Source organism: Haliotis cracherodii, unplaced genomic scaffold (assembly GCF_022045235.1).
Source record: "Haliotis cracherodii isolate W230 unplaced genomic scaffold, xgHalCrac1.p SCAF_5, whole genome shotgun sequence".
Classification (NCBI taxonomy): Eukaryota; Metazoa; Mollusca; class Gastropoda; order Lepetellida; family Haliotidae; genus Haliotis; species Haliotis cracherodii.
This window is the reverse complement of record NW_027266308.1, coordinates 44,412,033-44,433,141: the sequence shown is the minus strand read 5'-3', so window position 1 is coordinate 44,433,141 and position 21,109 is coordinate 44,412,033. Positions and strand designations below refer to the sequence as shown.

General features: G+C 40.6%; 1 protein-coding gene across 1 annotated transcript; it reads left to right on the top strand.

Annotated features, from left to right (window-relative positions):
* The first annotated feature begins 13,409 nt into the window (after positions 1–13,409).
* Positions 13,410–18,734, top strand: LOC139441967 (solute carrier family 25 member 45-like). The gene is made up of 5 exons (XM_071222711.1): positions 13,410–13,509; positions 14,152–14,195; positions 16,161–16,241; positions 16,624–16,885; positions 18,271–18,734. The coding sequence occupies exons 1-5, from the start codon at positions 13,410–13,412 to the stop codon at positions 18,732–18,734; spliced, it is 951 nt and encodes a 316-aa protein (XP_071078812.1).
* Positions 18,735–21,109: the final 2,375 nt, after the last annotated feature.

The following is a 21,109-nucleotide window of genomic DNA, read 5'->3' as shown; positions in this document are numbered from 1 at the left end:
AAACAAATTCTCTCACAACGTACACTGTTCAGATGTTATGATAATAGGTGCGTCTGAAACAAGACTCGGCATCGTAGCACCCTCGTGTTGCACCGCACATGAAGAGTTAATCGGATGAATGTAGATAAATCCTAGTTCAGCGTTAAATGAATGTTTATTGAAGGTTGTATGCAAAATAATTGTACTAATAAGGCAGATGTCGGATTACGTAATGTGTACATTATACATACATTCATTATAAATGTTACGAAAAGACGTCATAAGAAAAGAAAGAACAATGTGTTCGAAACGTTCTATATATATAGAAGAAGCACAGTAAAGTTCAGGCACAATATAGTAATAATTAAATAAGTGGAGTAAAATTGAACACAGTTTCAAAACTGTGTTCAATCTTACTCCACTTATTACTATACTCAACAACAAAAGTTCCTGTGACACCAATATTTTAGTGTATTTTTCAAACAAGTAATGTTTGGCTTTCAATATTGTAGTAAATGTATGGAATCAAGTCACAAAAACGCAACTGCTACAGAAAAGCATGCATTCCATGCAAAAGTTGACTTTTATGCAACAAAGTTATGCAGTTATTCAACATTAAGAAATGCAACGCCTGTCCGAAAATGAGCGTCTGCGAGCCATTGGTATGTTTGAAGGAGGATCGAGTTAACGCGATGTTGCAAGACAATTTAACGTCCACAGAAACACCATTTGGTGTTTTAAGGCAACGTTGGCAACAGACGAATGCAGTCAGAGACCATCCTCGGAGTGGCAGGCCACACGTAACCAATAATCGACAAGACAACTGGATTCGAACAACACACCTACGAAATCGATTCCAGCCAGCAACAGTGACTGCAAGAAGTTCTTTATTCGTAATATTTAATCTTTATCGTGTACTTTTGTCCTTTTTCAATCTTTATATTTTTAACCGAATGGCCGCCCATAGAAACGCACGGGTAGATTTATAGTAAATTTATTGTAACTAATAAAGTCTATATATTTAATATCATAGATACAAATATGAAATTTTGGAGCTCGATAATCACATGTTGTCGTTGTACAAAGGCATTGAAAACCCTCATTGTCATGTCACATAAGGCCACAAGGTTAAGCTGAACTCGTATCTCGTGTGTCCGCCCGGGCACCAATCACGGCTCTGCAGCTCCTCGGCACTGACTGGATAAGTGTACGAATTCTGTCCTGCGGAACTTTGCTCCATTCTGCTTTTAACGCGTTGGCCATTTGTGGGAGTGTCTGTTGCGTGTTCTGACGTTGACGTACGCGTCGATCGAGTTCATCCCAGAGGTGTTCGATTGGGTTGAGATCTGGAGATCTCGACGGCCAGGGCAAAGCGTTGATGTTGGCATTATGAAGGTAGTCTACCGTGACACGAGCTGTGTGCGGTGGGGCATTGTCCTGTTGAAACAGCTCACTCTGGCGGTCAATGATTGGAGGAAGGTGAGGTTGAAGAATTTGATTCATGTAGCGATTTGCTGTGAAATTTCCCTGAACCACAACCAAGTCAGATCTCCAAGTGTAGGATATGGCCTCCCACACCATGACATTACCGCCACCGAAATTGTCGAATTCACGTACAAAATGTGGGGCAAAACGCTCATTTCGACGACGATAAACACATTCTTCCATCTCGCCGGTGAAGAAGAAATCGTGATTCATCCCTAAAACACACTCGTCTCCAGTTTCTCAAATTCCAAGGCTGTAAGGTAACGCAAGCGTCGCTGTTGATGGATCTGAAGCGAGAGACAGACGATAATTTTGACTGAATCAGTCGTGCGGGCCGTAACTGTCGTTCGGAATACCCCGTGTTAACGTTTCCGACTGTCACTTTCATGATCTGGTAACCGATGCTTTGATTGATCGGATGAAAGGTCGTTCTGACGTGACCGGTAATGGGATGTCCTCAGATCTTTGTTTAGCGATAGCGAGATCTAAGATCTGATTTTAATGAGATTGTCGTAGCTGTGGCAATGCGATGACGTAGGTGGAGCAGTCGAATGTAGCAATCCTGTGCAGGGGTGTTAACTCTTTGTCGGCCGGTTCTCGGGCGGTCTGCAGTGGAATTGAACTCGCTGTATCGCTCCCAAAGGCGGCAAATGGTGCTGTGGTGGTATTGAAGTGGCGTGCAACAGAAGACTGCGATTCCCCTCTTTGGATGTTCCGATCGGCAGCGCTGAGTCTCGGCAATTTCAAACTTGAAAAATGTTGACAATTGAATGAAAAATTATTGGCTTATGCTTGGCTTTTTTTGCCACCACACGAGTTACGAATGCCATAACTTGCACGTGCATTTTGCTTTACTGTTTTCCCCCATGACATTTTTGAACAAGTGTGAAAACAATGCTGTTTAAGATATTGCAAATCGACAATGGCTGCGTTTTGACGCATCATTTGTGGAATATCAGGCCACCAACATTTTCTAATAACATATATCCAATTTATATACCGGATTTTTTTGTGTTGTCAGATTCCGATCTACCTAGACATGCCGGGTGTCCTGAAAAGAACTGTGTTGTGACAAAAAGTTTAAAAAATTAATTCTTCGGCTCCTCCTTTCGCTAAAACATTTCGATAAAAGACTCCTGTAGGTGTTCAAATGATTTAATTTGCCATACTGACTTCAGAAAATGCGTGATTTCATAAAAAAAAAACCATGAACATGCCAAAATGTCAATTTACAAATCAATAGCGTGTGTGTCAACCTCTGGTTGCGATGCAAGCAAAACATCTTCGTCTCATGGACAGTCCTGTGGGATATCTGTCCATATGTGCTGGAGCATGTTTCGAAGTTCCTGGAGTGTCTGTGGAACACGTGATTGACGTCGAAGGCGCCGATCCATCTCGTCCAACATGTGCTCCATTGGTGAGAGATCAGGGGAGCGAGCCGGCCAGGGGATGACATTCACGTTGTTTTGTTGAAGAGAATCCTGAACAAGTCTAGCAATATGAGGCCAGGCGTTGTCATGTTGAAATAATGCCTGGGCCATGACGACGCAAACACGGTAGAACAACGGGGCCGATGACCTCGTCGCGATAGCGCTGTCCACTGAGATTTCCCTCTACAACTATCAAACGGGTCCTCTGTCTTGCCGTAATCACACCCCATACCATAACGCTGCCGCCCCCGAACCGATCTTCTTCCATGACACATTGATTGACGTAACGTTCACCTCGACGTCGGTACACTCGAATCCGTCCATCGCTGTGGCTGAGGTGAACACGAGACTCGTCAGTGAATAGAACTTGTTCCCACTGCATGGCCGTCCAGCGTAGACGCTGTCTGCACCACTGTAGACGTGCTTGACGGTGGTTTCCTGTCAAAATGGGACGTCTGGCGGGTCTTCTGGCGACACTCCCTGCATATCTGAGGCGACGACGTACGGTTTGTGAAGATATTCGTCGAAGGCCAGGTATGCTTCTTGCAGTCACTGTTGCTGCGTGGCTGGAATGGATTTCGTAGGTGTGTTGTTCGAATCCAGTTGTCTTGTCGATTATTGGTTACGTGTGGCCTGCCACTCCGAGGATGGTCTCTGACTGCATTCGTCTGTTGCCAACGTTGCCTTAAAACACCAAATGGTGTTTCTGTGGACGTTAAATTGTCTTGCAACATCACGTTAACTCGAACCTGCTTCAAACATACCATGGGTCGCAGACGCTCATTTTCGGACAGGCGTTGCATTTCTTAATGTTGAATATTAGCATAATTTTGTTGTTTTTTCTGAGTGGTTGTTGTCAGCACGATGCTAAACAATGCATATGGAATCCCGTTATCGCACATGTTTTTATACCCATTCTTGGGTAGTGAAATGCACGGGGCTTGCATAAAAGTCAACTTTTGCATGGAATGCATGCTTTTCTGTAGCAGTTGCTTTTTTGTGACTTGATTCCATACATGTACTACAATACTGAAAACCAAACTTTACTTGTTTGAAAAATATACTAAAATATTGGTGTCACAGGAACTTTTGCTGTTGAGTATATTATCCTGCCTGTAACCCCCCCCCCCAAAAAAAAAAAAAAAAAAAAAAGAAAAGAAAAGAAAGAAAAACAAACAAAAAAAACAAAACAAAACAACAACAACAACAAAAACCACAACCTATCTTCTAAATCATTTCAAGGCATTATAACCTCCTCAATAAAGAAATTCCTCTTGACTTAAAATGATATGATATTGTTGGCTCAGGGAGAAATGGCCAAGTCGTCAGAGGCGGATCCATGCTTTTTAAAGAGGGGTGTGTGCACACAATATCCACGTGACGAAGTGTCTTGGCCCAGGGCGCACTCCCTGTAACCTCCAGTAGTCTTATACGCCAACCCTGTAAAGATCCGGGGTAGAATTGGTCTTCAACTCCCCATGCTTGCCGTAAAAAGCGACAATGATTGTCGTAAGAGACGACTGACGGGATCGGGTGGTCAAACTCGCTGACATGGTTGATGAATGTCATCATATCCCAATTGCGTGGATCGATGTTCATGATGTCAATCACTGGATTGTCTGGTCCAGACTCGATTATTTACAGACCGCCGTCATATAGCTGGAATATTGTGCAGCGTTAAACAATAAACAAACAAACAAACAAACAAATCATATACGCCAAATTTGTTGCTGCGTCCCTTAAGCAGGTAAGAATCTTGTGAACACGATTCTTAGGTCATCAGCACCATGCCCATGCTCACTGGTTTCACCAAAGTGGTAAACTGATACTGTTCCATATGAGTCTCGAAGAACAACACATGGCGCCGAATATTTTCTTGGAATTATTTGAAAACCCGTGGCCCTATCACCATAAATAAGAGCCCCATCAGCATGACAGTCGTCTTTTTTATATTGGATTAACACCCAATTAAGGTTAATCATTACTACGTGTTGACCCACACAACCTGCTTCTTTGCATTTGCTCGAGCGTCACTTACCAAACAGTGGAGAATAAGCAAAATTATCAAAATTATCCGAGGTGGAAGTGAAATAACGACGCGAATATTATGTAGCATACAGTTCGGGTAACATGCCTGTTAAATTATGGTAATTGCCTATATTGATTGTACATGTATGATATACATGTGTATAGTAACATGGTGTGGTCACGTGACCTGATCCAAGATGTCTGATATCTCTCCAACTGATATCGAAATGCTGAAAACGAATTGTATACGGTTATAACGAACTAGGATTATTGGCCCCGTTGAATTCGCTATAACAGTAGTTCACTGTATGTATGATATTAAATCTGCACTATGTGCAGATGTAGGGAGTGCCCTAGTTCATATTACCATACCAAAAAGCTTTATACACAATTCCGCAAACCAATAAAATTATGTCAACCACCATGGTGGGACCAAGATCTTGAAAACTTGAAACATGATAAGTATGCTGTTCTCAGAGCCCATAGAAACCACAATGCTGATCTAGACCGCTTTAGATATTTTAGACGCTTGTCTATGAAAAGTTTCAATTGCAATAAAAGCAGTATCTACAAACTCAGAGGGACAAAGTAGTCGCAGCTAGATCCGACCCAAGTCTTTTCTGGAAAATCATTTTAAGAAAACAAATTTGGTAACATAATTTCTGAAAATATTTCATGCCAGCAATGGTTTGACCATTTTAGATCACTTTTATCCACTGACAATAGCACCCAGTATCCACTCTTTGATGATTCTGCCCCCTTTGCCTCCGATAGTTTAAACCATCCAATCTCTGAACAAGAAGTATTATCCCACATAAAAAATCTACCTAACAACAAATCCCCAGGTCCAGATGGCATACCAAATGAATTTATTAAATCCTGCAGTAACCTTCTTGCACCTATTCTCACCAAGATTTTTAATCAAATATTCTCTACTGGTTCCTTCCCATCTTCATGGGGTAAGAGTATAATTTGTCCATTACATAAATCTGGTGATAAATCAAATACAGACAACTACAGAGGAATATCTCTTAAAGATACTATATGCAAGGTTTTTACATCTATCCTAAACAGCAGATTACAGCTATCAGTGAACATCCTCAGTGAAGCTCAGGCTGGTTTTAGAACTGACTATTCTACTTTTGACCATATGTTTACATTACAAACTATTACAACAAAATATTCTGGCAAAAAGAAGGGAAGATTTTACTGCCTCTTTATTGATTTTTCGAAAGCTTTCGACACTGTGAAACATGATGTTCTGTTAGATTCAATAAAGAAAGTAGGTATATCGGGTCCCATTTATAATGTCCTAGTTTCCATGTACAGTGGTTTATCAGCCTGTGTAAGATCAGCCAAAGGTTTATCTCAAGTGTTTCCATGTAATGTAGGTACTCGCCAAGGTTGTGTCTTAAGCCCACAAATGTTCTTAATTTTTATTAATAATTTGTCCACAGTATTTGAGGAATTAGATGGTAAAGGTATTCATATTTCTCCTGATATAGATAATTTATGTGCTCTTCTTTTAGCTGATGATGTTTCTGCTGTCTCAGATAGTTGTGCCCAGCTTCAAAAGAAAATTAATGCTTTGGAAATATTTTGTAATAAAACAGGCATGCAAATTAACTTAAAAAAACCAAAAGTAATTGTATTTAGGCAAGGTGGCCATCTTCGCAGTTATGAAAAGTGGTTTTATCATGGTGAACCTATTGAAACTGTTTCAAGCTATAGATATCTTGGCTTAATGTTTACACCTAAGCTTGTATGGAGTAAGGCACAAACTACTCTAGCATCCCAAGCCACCAAAGCAATTTTAGCCATTAACTCTTTTCAAAGGAAAATTGGTAATATCACTTGTACAGATCTGTTTAAGGTTTTTGACTCTATGGTCACCCCCATCTTAACCTATGGCTCTGAAATTTGGGGTACTTGCTATTGTAAAAAAATCGAATCTGACCAAATCGCCTTTTGTAAGCATTATTTGAAAGTAAACAAATCAACCTGCTCAAATATGGTTTTAGGGGAATGTGGGAGGTTTCCTTTACAACTCACTTACATGACTGAAGTAATTAAATATTGGTGCAGGCTCTTACATCTTCAACCCCACAGATTACCTTCCCAATGCTATTTAAAGCTTAAATCTTTAGATGATGTTGGGCGGGTAACTTGGGCGACTAAAGTTAGAAATATTTTATTCCAATTTGGGTTTGGTTTTGTATGGCTCAATCAAGAGGTGGGTGACTCTAAAGCTTTTATTCTCCATTTTAAGCAAAGGCTCAAAGATAATTTACAGCAATTCTGGAATGCTTCTGTAAACTCTTCTCCAAAATGTGATCTTTATAAATCCATTTTAAATCCATGTTAAATGTCCTTACCCATTTAAGAATTGCTTTTACTAAATTCAGATGTTCAAATTTTAAAATAGCTTTAGAAACTGGCAGATATAGTAAAACAGACCGTTCACTCAGATTCTGTAACTATTGTAGTAGTAAGGGAGTTAATGTCATTGAGGATGAATTCCATGTACTCTTTAATTGTAATTTATATTCTGCCCTAAGACAAAAATACCTTGTTAATCTTCCTATGCCTACTCATTACAGTAATTCTCATGTAATAAATATTCTTAGTAATTATAAGGAGCAAACATTATTTCTAGTTTGTAAATTCTTATATTATGCTCACAAAATAATTAATGATAAATTCTGTGCCCTGTAAATGTCATGCTCACATGTCTGTATTTTGGGCCATTGGCTTTTTACTGAATAAACATGTCTGTCTGTCTGTCTGTATGTGAAAGACAAACACTCCCTACCAAAACAGGCTGTAGGTGGTCGATTGGATATCCTAACAGTATGACGATGGGGGAACCAGAGACTGTACCCATGTGAGGAATGGAGCAACGCTTTAACCAATGTGAGTTTATGAAAAATACCATATATGGACCTCAATGCATCCTGTCTGCGTTTAATACGGTTTAGTTCAGGTCAGTTGTTATGATAATGACATGTGAAATATACCATTCATCTGGCATGCAGCTGTAACCAACAGGGTATTGATACTATCGTACCATTTACATTCGTTCTTATACTTTGGTGTCCACCTACGCTTGTGCGGCTGCGAGTTTTGTGATTATTTTGGGTAAGAATTAATCATCTCTTCGCCTTGGTTACATGCCTACTGGTATTAACGCTAAAGTTAAGACGGACCAAACACCCACTTCATGACAGATATATCATCTTCCAGAGGCAAGCGTGTCCACTAGCCTATATCAAAGCCCAGTGGATACATGAATTTGTTAAAAAGGCTAGTGGACGCTCCTGCCTCAGGAAGAAGCGTGCACTAGCCTTTTTATCAAAGTCTTGTATCCACTGGGGTTTGATATAGGCTAGTGGATATATGTATGTATGTATGTATGTATGTCGAGCGTTTGTATAGGGACGTGTTTGGTTGACTATGATCCCATTTTACATTAATAAGCAATGCATTTGTAGATAATATCGTATTCTCTGTAATTACATATTACATGATTAATCTACGACGTTGGTCGCCTGAACGGACCAAATACTTCATATGGGACTAGAGGAGCTGAGGATGAAAAGGAAAAAGAGGTTAACTTGAACGAACGTATTTTATATAAATGAATGTTCTAATTACTTGCCATGGTGTTTCCAGAAACAACCATCACATTGCTGTGATCTCCCATACAAAGTTTCACCTATTAGGCCTTATGCATGGTTTCGGAGGACATGTTGACAAATTAAATGATTACGACGGACAGCCGACGTTCCGGTGACCTATATATAAAGGGTGTCACAACACTATCATCTTATATATTAAGGTCAAAGGGGGAAACTTATGTCCCGTCCGATAGACACTGAACATTTGAAACGCTATATTGCTTTGGCAGCTTACAAATGCGAGCACAGGTGTTTTAGAAGAAGTAATTAACTGTAAAACATACTTTTCATATTTAGTTAACCGTATATAATACAGATACATTTTTAAAGTTTCTATTTTTCTTCTTCAATTTTCCCGATTTAATTTTTGTGCTCAGTAAGGTAATTTAGTTTATTCCGTAATCCATATTAGCATCATCCACAAGCCCGGCTCGACGAGGCAAACATTGTCACTGGATAACCCACATGTGGAAAACCAGTATTTAACAGAAACTTAAACCATGGCTCCTTTGTCTTTCACCGTGGTCTAACAAACTGAATTGTTAGTTAAACACCACTTGGCAATGACGGAACTTCTTTTTCCCCCTATCATTTGTTTTGATGACAGAACTATTTCATGAAACACGTTTGTCGCCAGCGGGATTCGAACCCGCGAAGTCCACACTGAAGGCTAACGAATCTAGTCTTCTGCCACGGCGACATGTGAGAAAGGGTATGAAATTAACAACTAAATATTTACTTACATCAGTACCAATTGCTTATCCCTTTATGAACTGCGAAATGTGTTTTATGCATTTTATTTATACAGTATGTTACTCTATGCATTCTAGTATTGGTACAGTACTTGTGATTTTGTAGCTTTTCGTTTAACGAAATGAACAGATAGAAAAGAAATTACTATTATCTTGATCAGGGCTATATTTGCTCATAATAGGCCCATCAACATGGGCAAGTAATATTTAGTTGATTGATAAATGTGCTCGAGTTGGTCCAAAATGAATGGTATACATGCCCCGGGACATGCATTTCATAACCCAAATCGGCAAAGTGGGAGGTTCACGTGCGAAAGGCTCGGGGAACACATTTCACGTGCTTCACACAGGGCCAACTCACACAGTTTTCCCACAGTTGAGCAAAGAGTTCCTGAATATCTTTCAAAATACCTTTAATAAAACAATGTTAGACCACTGCACGCTTCGTGGTTTAATCAACCATTTCAACGATAAGACACTTGGACTGGGTCCTCGTGGTCTAACCTATACTTATTTGACACTGCTTTTAGAGCTTTTACGGTACGTGACTCCACGATGTGCCTTTCTTTCGATTTGAGCATGACAAGGAATATAGTATGGCCACATACATGAAGTGAGTTATTGTTATGTCTAAACGAATATTCTTAAAATCTTAAAGTCTTGGTTATAACATATGAAATAGGGCAAAGAGATTGAATAGTGCCCATTAGAGCAGTATGATCACGTGTATAAATGTTTCTCCACAAGGTCACTATATCTCTTCACGTGGAAAAGACCTTTTACTGCAACTTTTGCAAATACAGTTTTCTGGATTTGCTGGAATTGGTGCCTACATAGCAACAGACAACAAACTGGGTCTTTCTTTGGCTTGTTATGGTGAACCACCCTGACTTCCACAGGAAAAGGGGGCACCGAAGTGGTAAACGTCTGAGACCTGCATCTCTTCGAGCTTTCCTCCCACATTAAGCTGACATGTCGTGATATAACTGGAAAACGGTTAAAAGCGGCGTTAAACTCACTGACCAACTCCACAGGATAAGTGTCAATTGTGCCACATACACACAACATGAACGAGCAGACCCTGATGGACAAGCTTGCAGTCTCCAGTCTGCATACATCTGGATCGCGAAGGTAGCAGCCTATTTTAGGTCTAGATTTCCCATGCTTTGTGAGGGGGAGACAACCGGGCGAATTTACTAAAAGCGTTTTAGACCTGGATCAGAGTTTGTGTTTTTCCAGGGTTCGACTTCGTTTTCTTCAATGGCTTATTTCAAAACTTTCTTCCATAACGTCAACACTTAAACTTTACTTAAGCTACGCCACAATTCACGTCTATAGAGGGTTCTTGGGACAGTCAGTGTGTGAATTAACGCCGCTTTGAACAGTATTACAGTTATATCACGGAGTGCGCCAACTTAATGTGGCAGGAAAACCCGAAGTGATGCAGGTCTCAAGGGATACCACTTTGGTGAAACCCACGAGCACGGGTTTGGTGCTGACAAACCTAGAAACATAATAGGGGCGACCTGGGATTCGAACCAACAATCAAAGGTTTCTGACGTGCACAAGGGAAACAACTCTGTACAGCGAACTGCGACGCCTTTGACGGGTGGGCCACCCGTGCCTCCCTTGTGACACGTCTTTATGATACCAGACGGTTCAGGTCTTTAACATTGACTCCTGTTCTAAACGACGACAGTGTTTAACTCATCTTAGAGCAGGCATCTAATGTCCGTTCCCAGGAGCTGCTGTATTTTGAGTCAAGTAAAATTCCAACATGTCTAATTTTACCGGTAGTAGCGATAGCTTGAATATACAACTATATATTGATGTTAGCATCTTGGGTTGTGTGAATTAAACATTTGTAGTTGTTTGCAACATAAGATTGTTTACAGTATCTTTATATGTTTACTAATTCATCACTATTCACCACTAAATTATATTACATTTTGTCTTTAATATAATATACAGTGACCTACAACATAATTGTACAGCATAGCATCCGGGTACTGTATTTGTGTCTTTGTTCCCTGGTGGAGCAGGTCTTTTAAGAATATGGGCGATTTGTCCAGTTCACTGTAGACATGCTTCTGGCCAGATTGTACTGCACTGAAGACAAGTTGTGCCAGTTTCACAATGTCTCGATCTTCTTTATGAAATGATGAATCTGTACTTATTGTATGATGATGTGGTAAGAGTCTGTTGGGGAATCCTTCAAGGTTTTTTGTTCGTGCGCGGGTGGGTCGGGTAGCCTAGTGGTTAAAGCGTTCGCTCGTCATGCCGAAGACCCGGTTTCGATTCCCGACATGGGTACAATGTGTGAAGCCCATTTCTGGTGTCCCCCGCCGTGATATTGCTGGAATATTGCTAAAAGCGGGGTAAAACCATACTCACTCACTCACTCTTGTTCGTGCGTGGGTCATTTTATCTGATGATGGTTCCACAGGTGAATTTGAAACGTTGCTTCATAGTCGTCCCGATTCGTGATCAAGTTGTCACTGGGGGCCTCGGCACGAGGGAAGTCAGGGCAGGGCTGCACAGCTTCCACCAACACATCTTCCCAGGCTAGAAGCTCCAAGAGTGGTATTTTGTGGTGGGTTAAATGGATTACGTCCATCAACTCTGACCATTGTCCAGTTTGTAGTGAACTTCCAATATAGTTAGATATCTAAACTATGACACAAGCTTGTCCAGCATCATATCTCCTGCAGAATTGTCAAATTAAAAGTAAAAGGAGACCGAAGTGTACGTGTTGTTTTACAGTGCGTTTAATTGAATTACTTAGATCAACTCTATTTTATTTTTGTAGTTATGTTTACTGTGTATTTTTAATATGGATTAGTTATCTAAACTGAAGCTCAATCTCTCAGCAGCGTATCTCCTGCAGACCAGCCTATGCTTAGAAGTAAGGTGGTTTCTTCCATTACAGTACGAGGTATTGTCTTGACTGATCACTGTATCCATGTGGGCCGGAGAGTGTGACAAATTGCATGTGTAACTAATGGTAGGGAACAAGTGCACCAGAAACACCATTGAATTACTTTTTGAGCATCCACCCACGCAATTGGGATTCGATTATGTGTAATCAACCGTGTCACCGAGTCTGACAATCCGATCCTTTATTGGTAGTCACCCCTTGCGACAAGCCAAGGTTGCTGGGAACATAAATTCTTCACCGGAACCCGAGTCGGTTGATGTGTCGTCATGTTACGTCATGTTAGTGCCCTGAAAAACAGATGGGGAGGTGAGGGAATCTGGATCAGAGAGTGCAGACAATGTGTCATGTGTAACCAAGTTACAATCAATGTCTAGAACTATACACTGGAGACCATCTTCCTGAGGCAAGTGAGTTAACTGACTATAAAAGTCCAGTTTTCACCCTTGCCGAACTAGGCTGGTATTATGGAGTTACATTTTGGCTGGACTAACGAGTCTATGCATAGTCCAATCAAAATCGCACACCGAAATCGAAATCCGGTTCGTAAAGTGTCATGCATTGTTCGATAGACTGCAGGATTTGCAAAGCATGTGCACCGCTTACTCGTTGTCAACAAATATTTTCTATATCTTTTCATGTTTTTAATAAAGTTGCTCACGTGATTTGATGCACTTCACGATGTAAGACTCGTTTGACTACAATATTTTGATTATCGATCAGATCGTCTTGACTGGGCGCCACCGTTTTGTTTGAAGCAAATGCTAGTGATACGAGAGGTTGAATCTGATTGGAGAGGCATAGAAAGGACATTACTCGTAATAGCCACTGGTGGCGCTACGATCGAGCCCAGGAATTCCAGCCTAGTTCGACAAGGGTGGAAACTGGACTTTTAAAGTCAGTTAACTCTCTTGCCTCGGGAAGATGACTGGAGACAGACAACAGACTCTCTTGCACCTGTATGGATCATTACCGCAGAATTCACGACCCCTCATCTTTGACGTTTTCTGCAGGACATTCTGAGGATGATACACTGTACTGGATGATCTAATGGCAGTGACCCCTCATCTTTGATATTTCCTGCAGGACATTCTGGGGGTGATACACTGTCCTGGATGATCTAATGGCAGACTGTCAGTTAGCAGATGACCAGTGGCTGGAGGGGAACCCAGGGGTCAAGGACCGGACAGTTCTCCATGACTATACAGCAGGAGCAGTTGCAGGTACGATAATCATTGATCTCTACCAACAGGGGGCACTGGTTGCTTAAGGGAATAAGGTGTCACAACTTGCTTGCTGTAATGAGTTTTGTCCCTTGGTTGTGCTAGGATTCGATGATCATCAGTTTGAATCTGATCTAAATTACTGATGATCCTATATAGTTGAGTATATGTTAGTACATTTATTCCTGGCATATTTGTAAGTATCTAGCATGTATCAAGGATGATCATTATGCTAAAAAAGTTGCATCTATAAGTATTCCCCTAGAGACTAAAGAAGGAATGGTTGCTGAGTTCTGTACCATTACCGTATTTGGGTGTCTACACAGACGCGGAATTGTCCTTCTAGTCAATGGTATACAGACCAGTAACACTCCACTAACGGTATATTTTCATTGGGTAAGGTCGCAATAAACAAATTATTAGACTTTCTTCCAAATCTTTAACATATGTGAGGAAGGGGCATATTTCTCTTTTGTTTTCTTTTCTATTAAACAAACCGTTACTGTCATCAGGTTTGATTCACATGCATGTAAATACGACGAATTATCGCGTATGTCAGTCGCAAATACTCAGGTGCATGAAAAGAAAAGTAGCAAGAATCTCTGTGCACATTATACTGATCTGTTTGCATTGTGTTCCCAGGTGGTGCTGCAATGGTAGTTGGTTATCCCTTCGACACAGTTAAGGTAATATTCTCACAGCAGAGAAAAGCAGTGCACTTCAACCATACAGCAGGTGTTGCCCATTGTAGTATTGTGTTCTATGTCTGTAGGTGCTGCCCATTGTTGTATTATGTTCTATGTCTGCAGGTGTTGCCCATTGTTGTAATATGTTCTATGACTGTAGGTGCTGCCCATTGTTGTATTGTGTTCTATGTCTGTAGGTGCTGCCCATTGTTGTATTGTGTTCTATGTCTGTAGGTGCTGACCATTGTTGTATTATGTTCTATGTCTGCAGGTGTTGCCCATTGTTGTAATATGTTCTATGACTGTAGGTGCTGCCCATTGTTGTATTGTGTTCTATGTCTGTAGGTGCTTCCCATTGTTGTATTATGACCTATGTCTGCAGGTGTTGCCCATTGTTGTAATATGTTCTATGACTGTAGGTGCTGCCCATTGTTGTATTGTGTTCTATGTCTGTAGGTGCTTCCCATTGTTGTATTATGACCTATGTCTGCAGGTGTTGCCCATTGTTGTAATATGTTCTATGACTGTAGGTGCTGCCCATTGTTGTATTGTGTTCTATGTCTGTAGATGTTGCCCATTGTTGTATTCTGTTTTATGACTGTATGTGCTGCCCATTGTTGTATTGTGTTCTATGTCTGCAGGTGTTGCCCATTGTTGTAATATGTTCTATGACTGTAGGTGCTGCCCATTGTTGTATTGTGTTCTATGTCTGCAGGTGTTGCCCATTGTAGTATTGTGTTCTATGTCTGCAGGTGTTGCCCATTGTTGTAATATGTTCTATGACTGTAGGTGCTGCCCATTGTTGTATTGTGCTCTATGTCTGCAAGTGTTGCCCATTGTTGTAATATGTTCTATGACTGTAGGTGCTGCCCATTGTTGTATTGTGTTCTATGTCTGCAGGTGTTGCCCATTGTTGTATTGTGTTCTATGTCTGCAGGTGTTGCCCATTGTTTTATTGTGTTCTTTGACTGTAGGTGCTTCCCATTGTTGTATTATGACCTATGTCTGTAGGTGTTGCCAATTGTTGTATTATGTTCTATGTCTGCAGGTGTTGCCCATTGTTTTATTGTGTTCTTTGACTGTAGGTGCTTCCCATTGTTGTATTATGACCTATGTCTGCAGGTGTTGCCCATTGTTGTAATATGTTCTATGACTGTAGGTGCTGCCTATTGTTGTATTGTGTTCTATGTCTGTAGATGTTGCCCATTGTTGTATTCTGTTTTATGACTGTATGTGCTGCCCATTGTTGTATTGTGTTCTATGTCTGCAGGTGTTGCCCATTGTTGTAATATGTTCTATGACTGTAGGTGCTGCCCATTGTTGTATTGTGTTCTATGTCTGCAGGTGTTGCCCATTGTAGTATTGTGTTCTATGTCTGCAGGTGTTGCCCATTGTTGTATTGTGTTCTATGTCTGCAGGTGTTGCCCATTGTTTTATTGTGTTCTTTGACTGTAGGTGCTTCCCATTGTTGTATTATGACCTATGTCTGTAGGTGTTGCCAATTGTTGTATTATGTTCTATGTCTGTAGGTACTGCCCATTGTTGTATTGTGTTAATTCTTCAGGTGCTGCCAATTGTTGTATTGTGTTCTATGACTGTAGGTGCTGACCACTGTTGTATTTTGCTCTTTGTCTGTAGGTACTGCCCATTGTTGTATTATGTTCTATATCTTCAGGTGCTGCCCATTGTTGTATTATGCTCTGTCTGTAGGTACTGCCCATTGTTGTATTATGTTCTGTATCTTCAGGTGCAGCCCATTGTTGTATTATACTCTATGACTGTAGGTACTGCCCATTGTTGTATCATGCTCTGTCTGTAGGTACTGCCCATTGTTGTATTATGTTCTATATCTTCAGGTGCAGCCCATTGTTGTATTATACTCTATGTCTGTAGGTACTGCCCATTGTTGTATTATGCTCTGTCTGTGGGCACTGCCCATTGTTGTATTATACTCTCTGTCTGTAGGTGCTGCTGCAGATTCAGGGAGGCGGGGACCGCTACAAGAGCATCCTGGACTGTGTCAGGAGTGTCCACACACAAACATTGGTAATAAGAACAGCCTACAGCATGACACATATCAAAATAAAGATGTCGGTTTGTGCCAGAAATACCACTCTGTCACTTTGGTAAAATAACTGGTGTTATATCAGCTTGTACAAACGTTTTTGTTACATTTATGAACTGAGCTGTAGAATTATGTCAGTATACAAACATCATTTACTGTTTGCATTCCTTGTTTAAAGAGAGTACAAGTAGCCTCGAGGTTAAGGTGTTCTCACATCACACCTGAGTTTGATTCCCCACACGGACACAATGTGTGGATCCCTTTGTTGTGTTCTGTGCCGTCATATTGAATGATTTATGGTTACACGTAGCATAAAACTAGACTCACTTAAACTTTATAAGAAATGACGAAACTTCGTTTCAGTCAAAGGGCTTCTTCCGCGGCTTGTCATGGCCCTTGCTGTCCAGTGTAGGCCTCACTTCCATCTTCTTTGGGGTGTATGGGACAGCTCTCTCCCTTCTTGGTCACCAGGGGGACTCCTCACAGCGCAGCGCCACCTACTATTCGACAATCGTCGCTGCAGGGTGTATTGGAGGGGTCTCTCAACTACCTTTGTCATGCCCGGTCGATTCGCTGAAGGTCGTACTACAGTCTCAGATAATCTATGCACAGGGAGGCAAGCTAGGTAGGGCTATTTTGGAGGAGGTATTTTAATCAACTGCCCACTCAAAAAGATAAAAGTGGAAAGTATTTCAAATCTGAAAGGTAGATTTTTTAATATATTATTGAATGGAGACTTGCATTTTCGCACGCACACGCACACGCACACACACACACACACAAATAAAAAAAAGCGCAACCGTACATGAGACATTCCGGAATGTTCGTTTGTTCAGTTTCAACATTTTAATCGAGAACTAAGACACAGAAAACATTTGTTTAAATGTGTCAACATATTTTTCAAGCGTAGTCTGAAGCGGAAGTCGCAAGGTTGAAACGAGTGCCGTAAACCTCGAGAAAGCTGCTTTCTAATTGGCTGATATCGACTTCTTGTTTGTCGTTTCAGTGGTCGGTCAAAGTTCGCGAAAGGTCGGTCTGACGTGAACCGTACTGGGATGTCCTCAGATCTTTGTTTAGCGATAGCGAGAACTAAGATCTGATTTTGATCAGATTGTGTTTGTTTGTTTTTTATGGCCAATTCGCGACCATTTGTTTTCAAAATGTTTACAATATGATACATGTGTAGTTAAAAGTGGAGTTTGTTTTACGTTATTGACCTGGGCACCTGGGAAATGCTCCTAAATTCTCCCAAGATGCATTTTCTGGTATTGTAAATATCATCTACGCAGAAATCATTTGACCAATCAAGCTGAAACACCCCATACTTGTTCATGCCAAAGATTACTTCTGAATTTGTTCAAGAGGTTCAAATAAGTTACCAATATTTATCATAATTATTACACCTATGTAGGGCCCTTTCTTGTTTATAGTTCATAGTGGGGCCGAACGGATGTGTTTCTCTCTTTGTGCTAAAAACATAATCGGGGCGAACCGGGATTCGAACCCACAATCATAGGTTTCTGGCGTGTTCAAGGGACGCAACTCTGCACAGCGAATCGCGGCGCCTTAGACGACTGGGCCACCCGTGTCAACCCTTGTTTTAGCCCCTTAATTCCGAGCGCAAGACAGCGTAACAACAAGTACCATCTTTTAACGTCTTTTGGTATGACGCGGTTGGGGTTCGAACCCCGGACCTTCCGCTCTCCGGGCGGACGCTCTACCACTAGACCACGGAGGCGGTCCATCTTATTCAAATGTAATGTACTTTGGTACATGTATCGCTAGTAGTGAGCCCCAGCACATATTCCATTTATTGCGAATTTGTGTATTGTTATGATTTTTTACAATTATTTTACCTTTGCTCTTTGACTTTGCTCCTAATTTCCTCAAAATGCATCAGATGTGCTGCTCCAAATGCTCCACTCGCTCATATCGTGAATGTAACAGTTCTGATTTTTCTGAGTTTGGGAAGGGGTGTGAATATATTTAAAGTCTCCATATAATTTTCAGATACACAAAAAAGATTCCATCATGGCCCCCTTGCAGCAGCTAAGGATATAATCCGTACGCGGGGGATACAAGGCTTGTACAGGGGACTAAGCACACAGGCATTGAGAGATATCCCAGCCAGTGGTATTTACATGACTACTTATGAAGTCCTAACCCACACAACGAGCAGTGTGATGCCCACAGTTCCATCTCAGGTCATCAACTTCTTCTCCGGAGGAATGAGCGGTATCGTCACTTGGCTTTGTATCCTACCTTTTGATGTTGTCAAGAGCCGGCTACAGTCAGACCCAGAGAGGAAGTTGTACAGAGGATTGTGGGATTGCGCCATGAAGAGTTATAAAGCAGACGGAGGGAGGGTATTTTTCAAAGGTGCTCTAGTAGTGAGCATGCGGGCCTTCCCAGTTAATGCAGTAACCTTGATGGTGTATTCTGAATGTCTAAAATTGTTCAACCAGTATTTGTGAGTGGTGATGCAGTACCTTCCTGAAACACTGACTTAAGCCCCCAACCAGAATCACTGACTTCATTCCCTACCCTGAAACACTGAAGACATAACATGACGTTATCAGCGGTAAACTGTTGCAGTCCTGATGATGTATTTCCAAGTCAATCTGTCGGTTTGTTACAAAAATTCCGTTTCTTTGTTTGAACAATATCCCAGCTATATGACGGCGGTCTGTAAATAATCGAGTGTGGACCAGACAATCCAGTGATTGACGTCATGAGCATCGATCCACGCAATTGCGATACGATGACGTGCATCAACCAAGTCAGCGAGTTTGACCACCCGATCCCGGCCCGTTAGTCGCCTCTTACTACAAGCATAGTCGCCTTTTGCGACAAGAAAGGGTTGTTGAAGACCTATTCCACCCCGGATCTTCACACGTCTCCCTTAACATGGATAAATTCACATTAAACATGTATAACTGTTTTGCACAATATTGCAAAATGAACGACTGCAATCTACATATCTGATTTTTATAGGAAGTTTTTTGTTGTTGTAAGGATGGTTTGAATGATATAGAACTGAAGCATAGGAAAATGTACGTATAAATCTATTAATCTTGGAGACAATACGAAGATGTATAGATTCCCTGATTTAACTGAAATCTAAAATCGAATTTGTGATATCAATAATATATTTCGAATTTGTGATATCTAACTTTAATCTAACTTTAATCGGTTTAATCAGGGAAATAATAAAACCATATACAGATTCCCTGGTTTAACTGATATCTAAAATCGTATTTGTGATATCATTAAATGAATTATTGATTCTACATTGTATTCAGATGTAATGCCCCACTGGGTAATAATTAATACATAATTAATATCATTCTAGAAGTCCGTTGGCATGGTGGGCCTATTCTCATTCTGAACAGTTGTCATGAAAATTATTCGTGTTTTCCTTTAAAGAATATTAACATTCTCATCATAAACCGTTGATAGAATATAAACTTTATTTATGCTTCAGGGGACACTTGTATATGTCTGCTGGTGTGGAATGTGCAGTGAAAAGTGCATTAACATGTGAATAGCGTTTTTGAAAAGTCCAATAATTAAATTCATTCATTCATTTAAAAAAAAGGTTAAACCAATACCCACTTCCTGTTCGCTCGATTCCGCTGCTAGCCCGATTAGACAACGGGACAAAATTCCCCATACAACAAGATAACTCTGATCCCGAGGATTAACACGGCGCAAAGAATGCAAGTACCTACTCTGTCATCAAGAGCACTTGTGTAACCCTGAAGATAAAAGAAATTGTAATTTGCACGTGTTCACAATCAGGAATGATAATTTGACACATTTCAAATTGAATATTTATTATTTAAAAGTAGAAACAATCATACATGTATTATGAAAACAAAACAAGTTTTGTTTGCTTGTTTGTTGTTTAACGCCACACTCAGCAATATGACGGCGGTCTGTAGATAATCGAGTGTGGACCAGACAATCCAGTGGTTGACATCATGAGCATCGATCCACGCAATTGCGATACGATGACGTGCATCAACCAAGTCAGCGAGTTTGACCACCCGATCCCGTTAGTCGCCTCTTACGACAAGCATAGTCGCCTTTTGCAACAAGAAAGGGTTGTTGAAGGCCTATTCTACCCCGGATCTTCACAAGTCTCCCTTAACATGGATAAATTCACATTAAACGTGTATAACTGTTTTGCACCATATTGCAAAATGAATGACTGCAATCTACATATCTGAATTTTATATGAAGTTCTTTTTTGTTATAAGGATGTTTTGAATGATTTAGAACTGAAGCATAGGAAAATGTACGTATAAATTTGTAAATAATCGAGTCTGGACCAGACAATCCAGTGATTGACATCATGAGCATCGATCCACGCAATTGGGATACGATGACATGCATCAACCAAGTCAGTAAGACAAGGATAGTGACCGTTTACAGCAAGCATGGGTTGCTACCAAACAAGTAATGTGCCTTCACAAGGTTCAATGACTTCCTGAAACATTTGTTATTGTTATCAAGGAACATTATTAGGAGTATGAAGTTGACACAATCATAGTCGTATAAGTGATACTGCTGACATTTATATATCCACAGTGGTGAACTTATAAATATTTTTGCATAATTGATCTTTTCAAAGTAATAGCAATATTGTTGTAATATTTTATAATGAAGTAGATCAGTGGAGACATGCAGATATTGTTAAAATCGGAACCCACGAAATTTTAAAACCATGAACCATACTTCTCTATTAGAATTACCTCCCTAAGGCTTATATGTTTACTCCTGTACTCTGTAGTGTTCACACTGTCTAAAAGTGCTAATCTCCCGCTACTCGGAAGCTGGGTCAACG

What these genes read in the sequence shown, in the direction of transcription:
- LOC139441967 (XM_071222711.1), top strand. Translation starts at nt 13,410, where the DNA reads ATGGCAGACTGTCAGTTAGCAGATGACCAGTGGCTGGAGGGGAACCCA. An exon ending in TACAGCAGGAGCAGTTGCAG is followed by an intron (nt 13,510 to 14,151) that starts GTACGATAATCA and finishes TTGTGTTCCCAG; the next exon opens with GTGGTGCTGCAATGGTAGTT. An exon ending in ATCCCTTCGACACAGTTAAG is followed by an intron (nt 14,196 to 16,160) that starts GTAATATTCTCA and finishes CTCTGTCTGTAG; the next exon opens with GTGCTGCTGCAGATTCAGGG.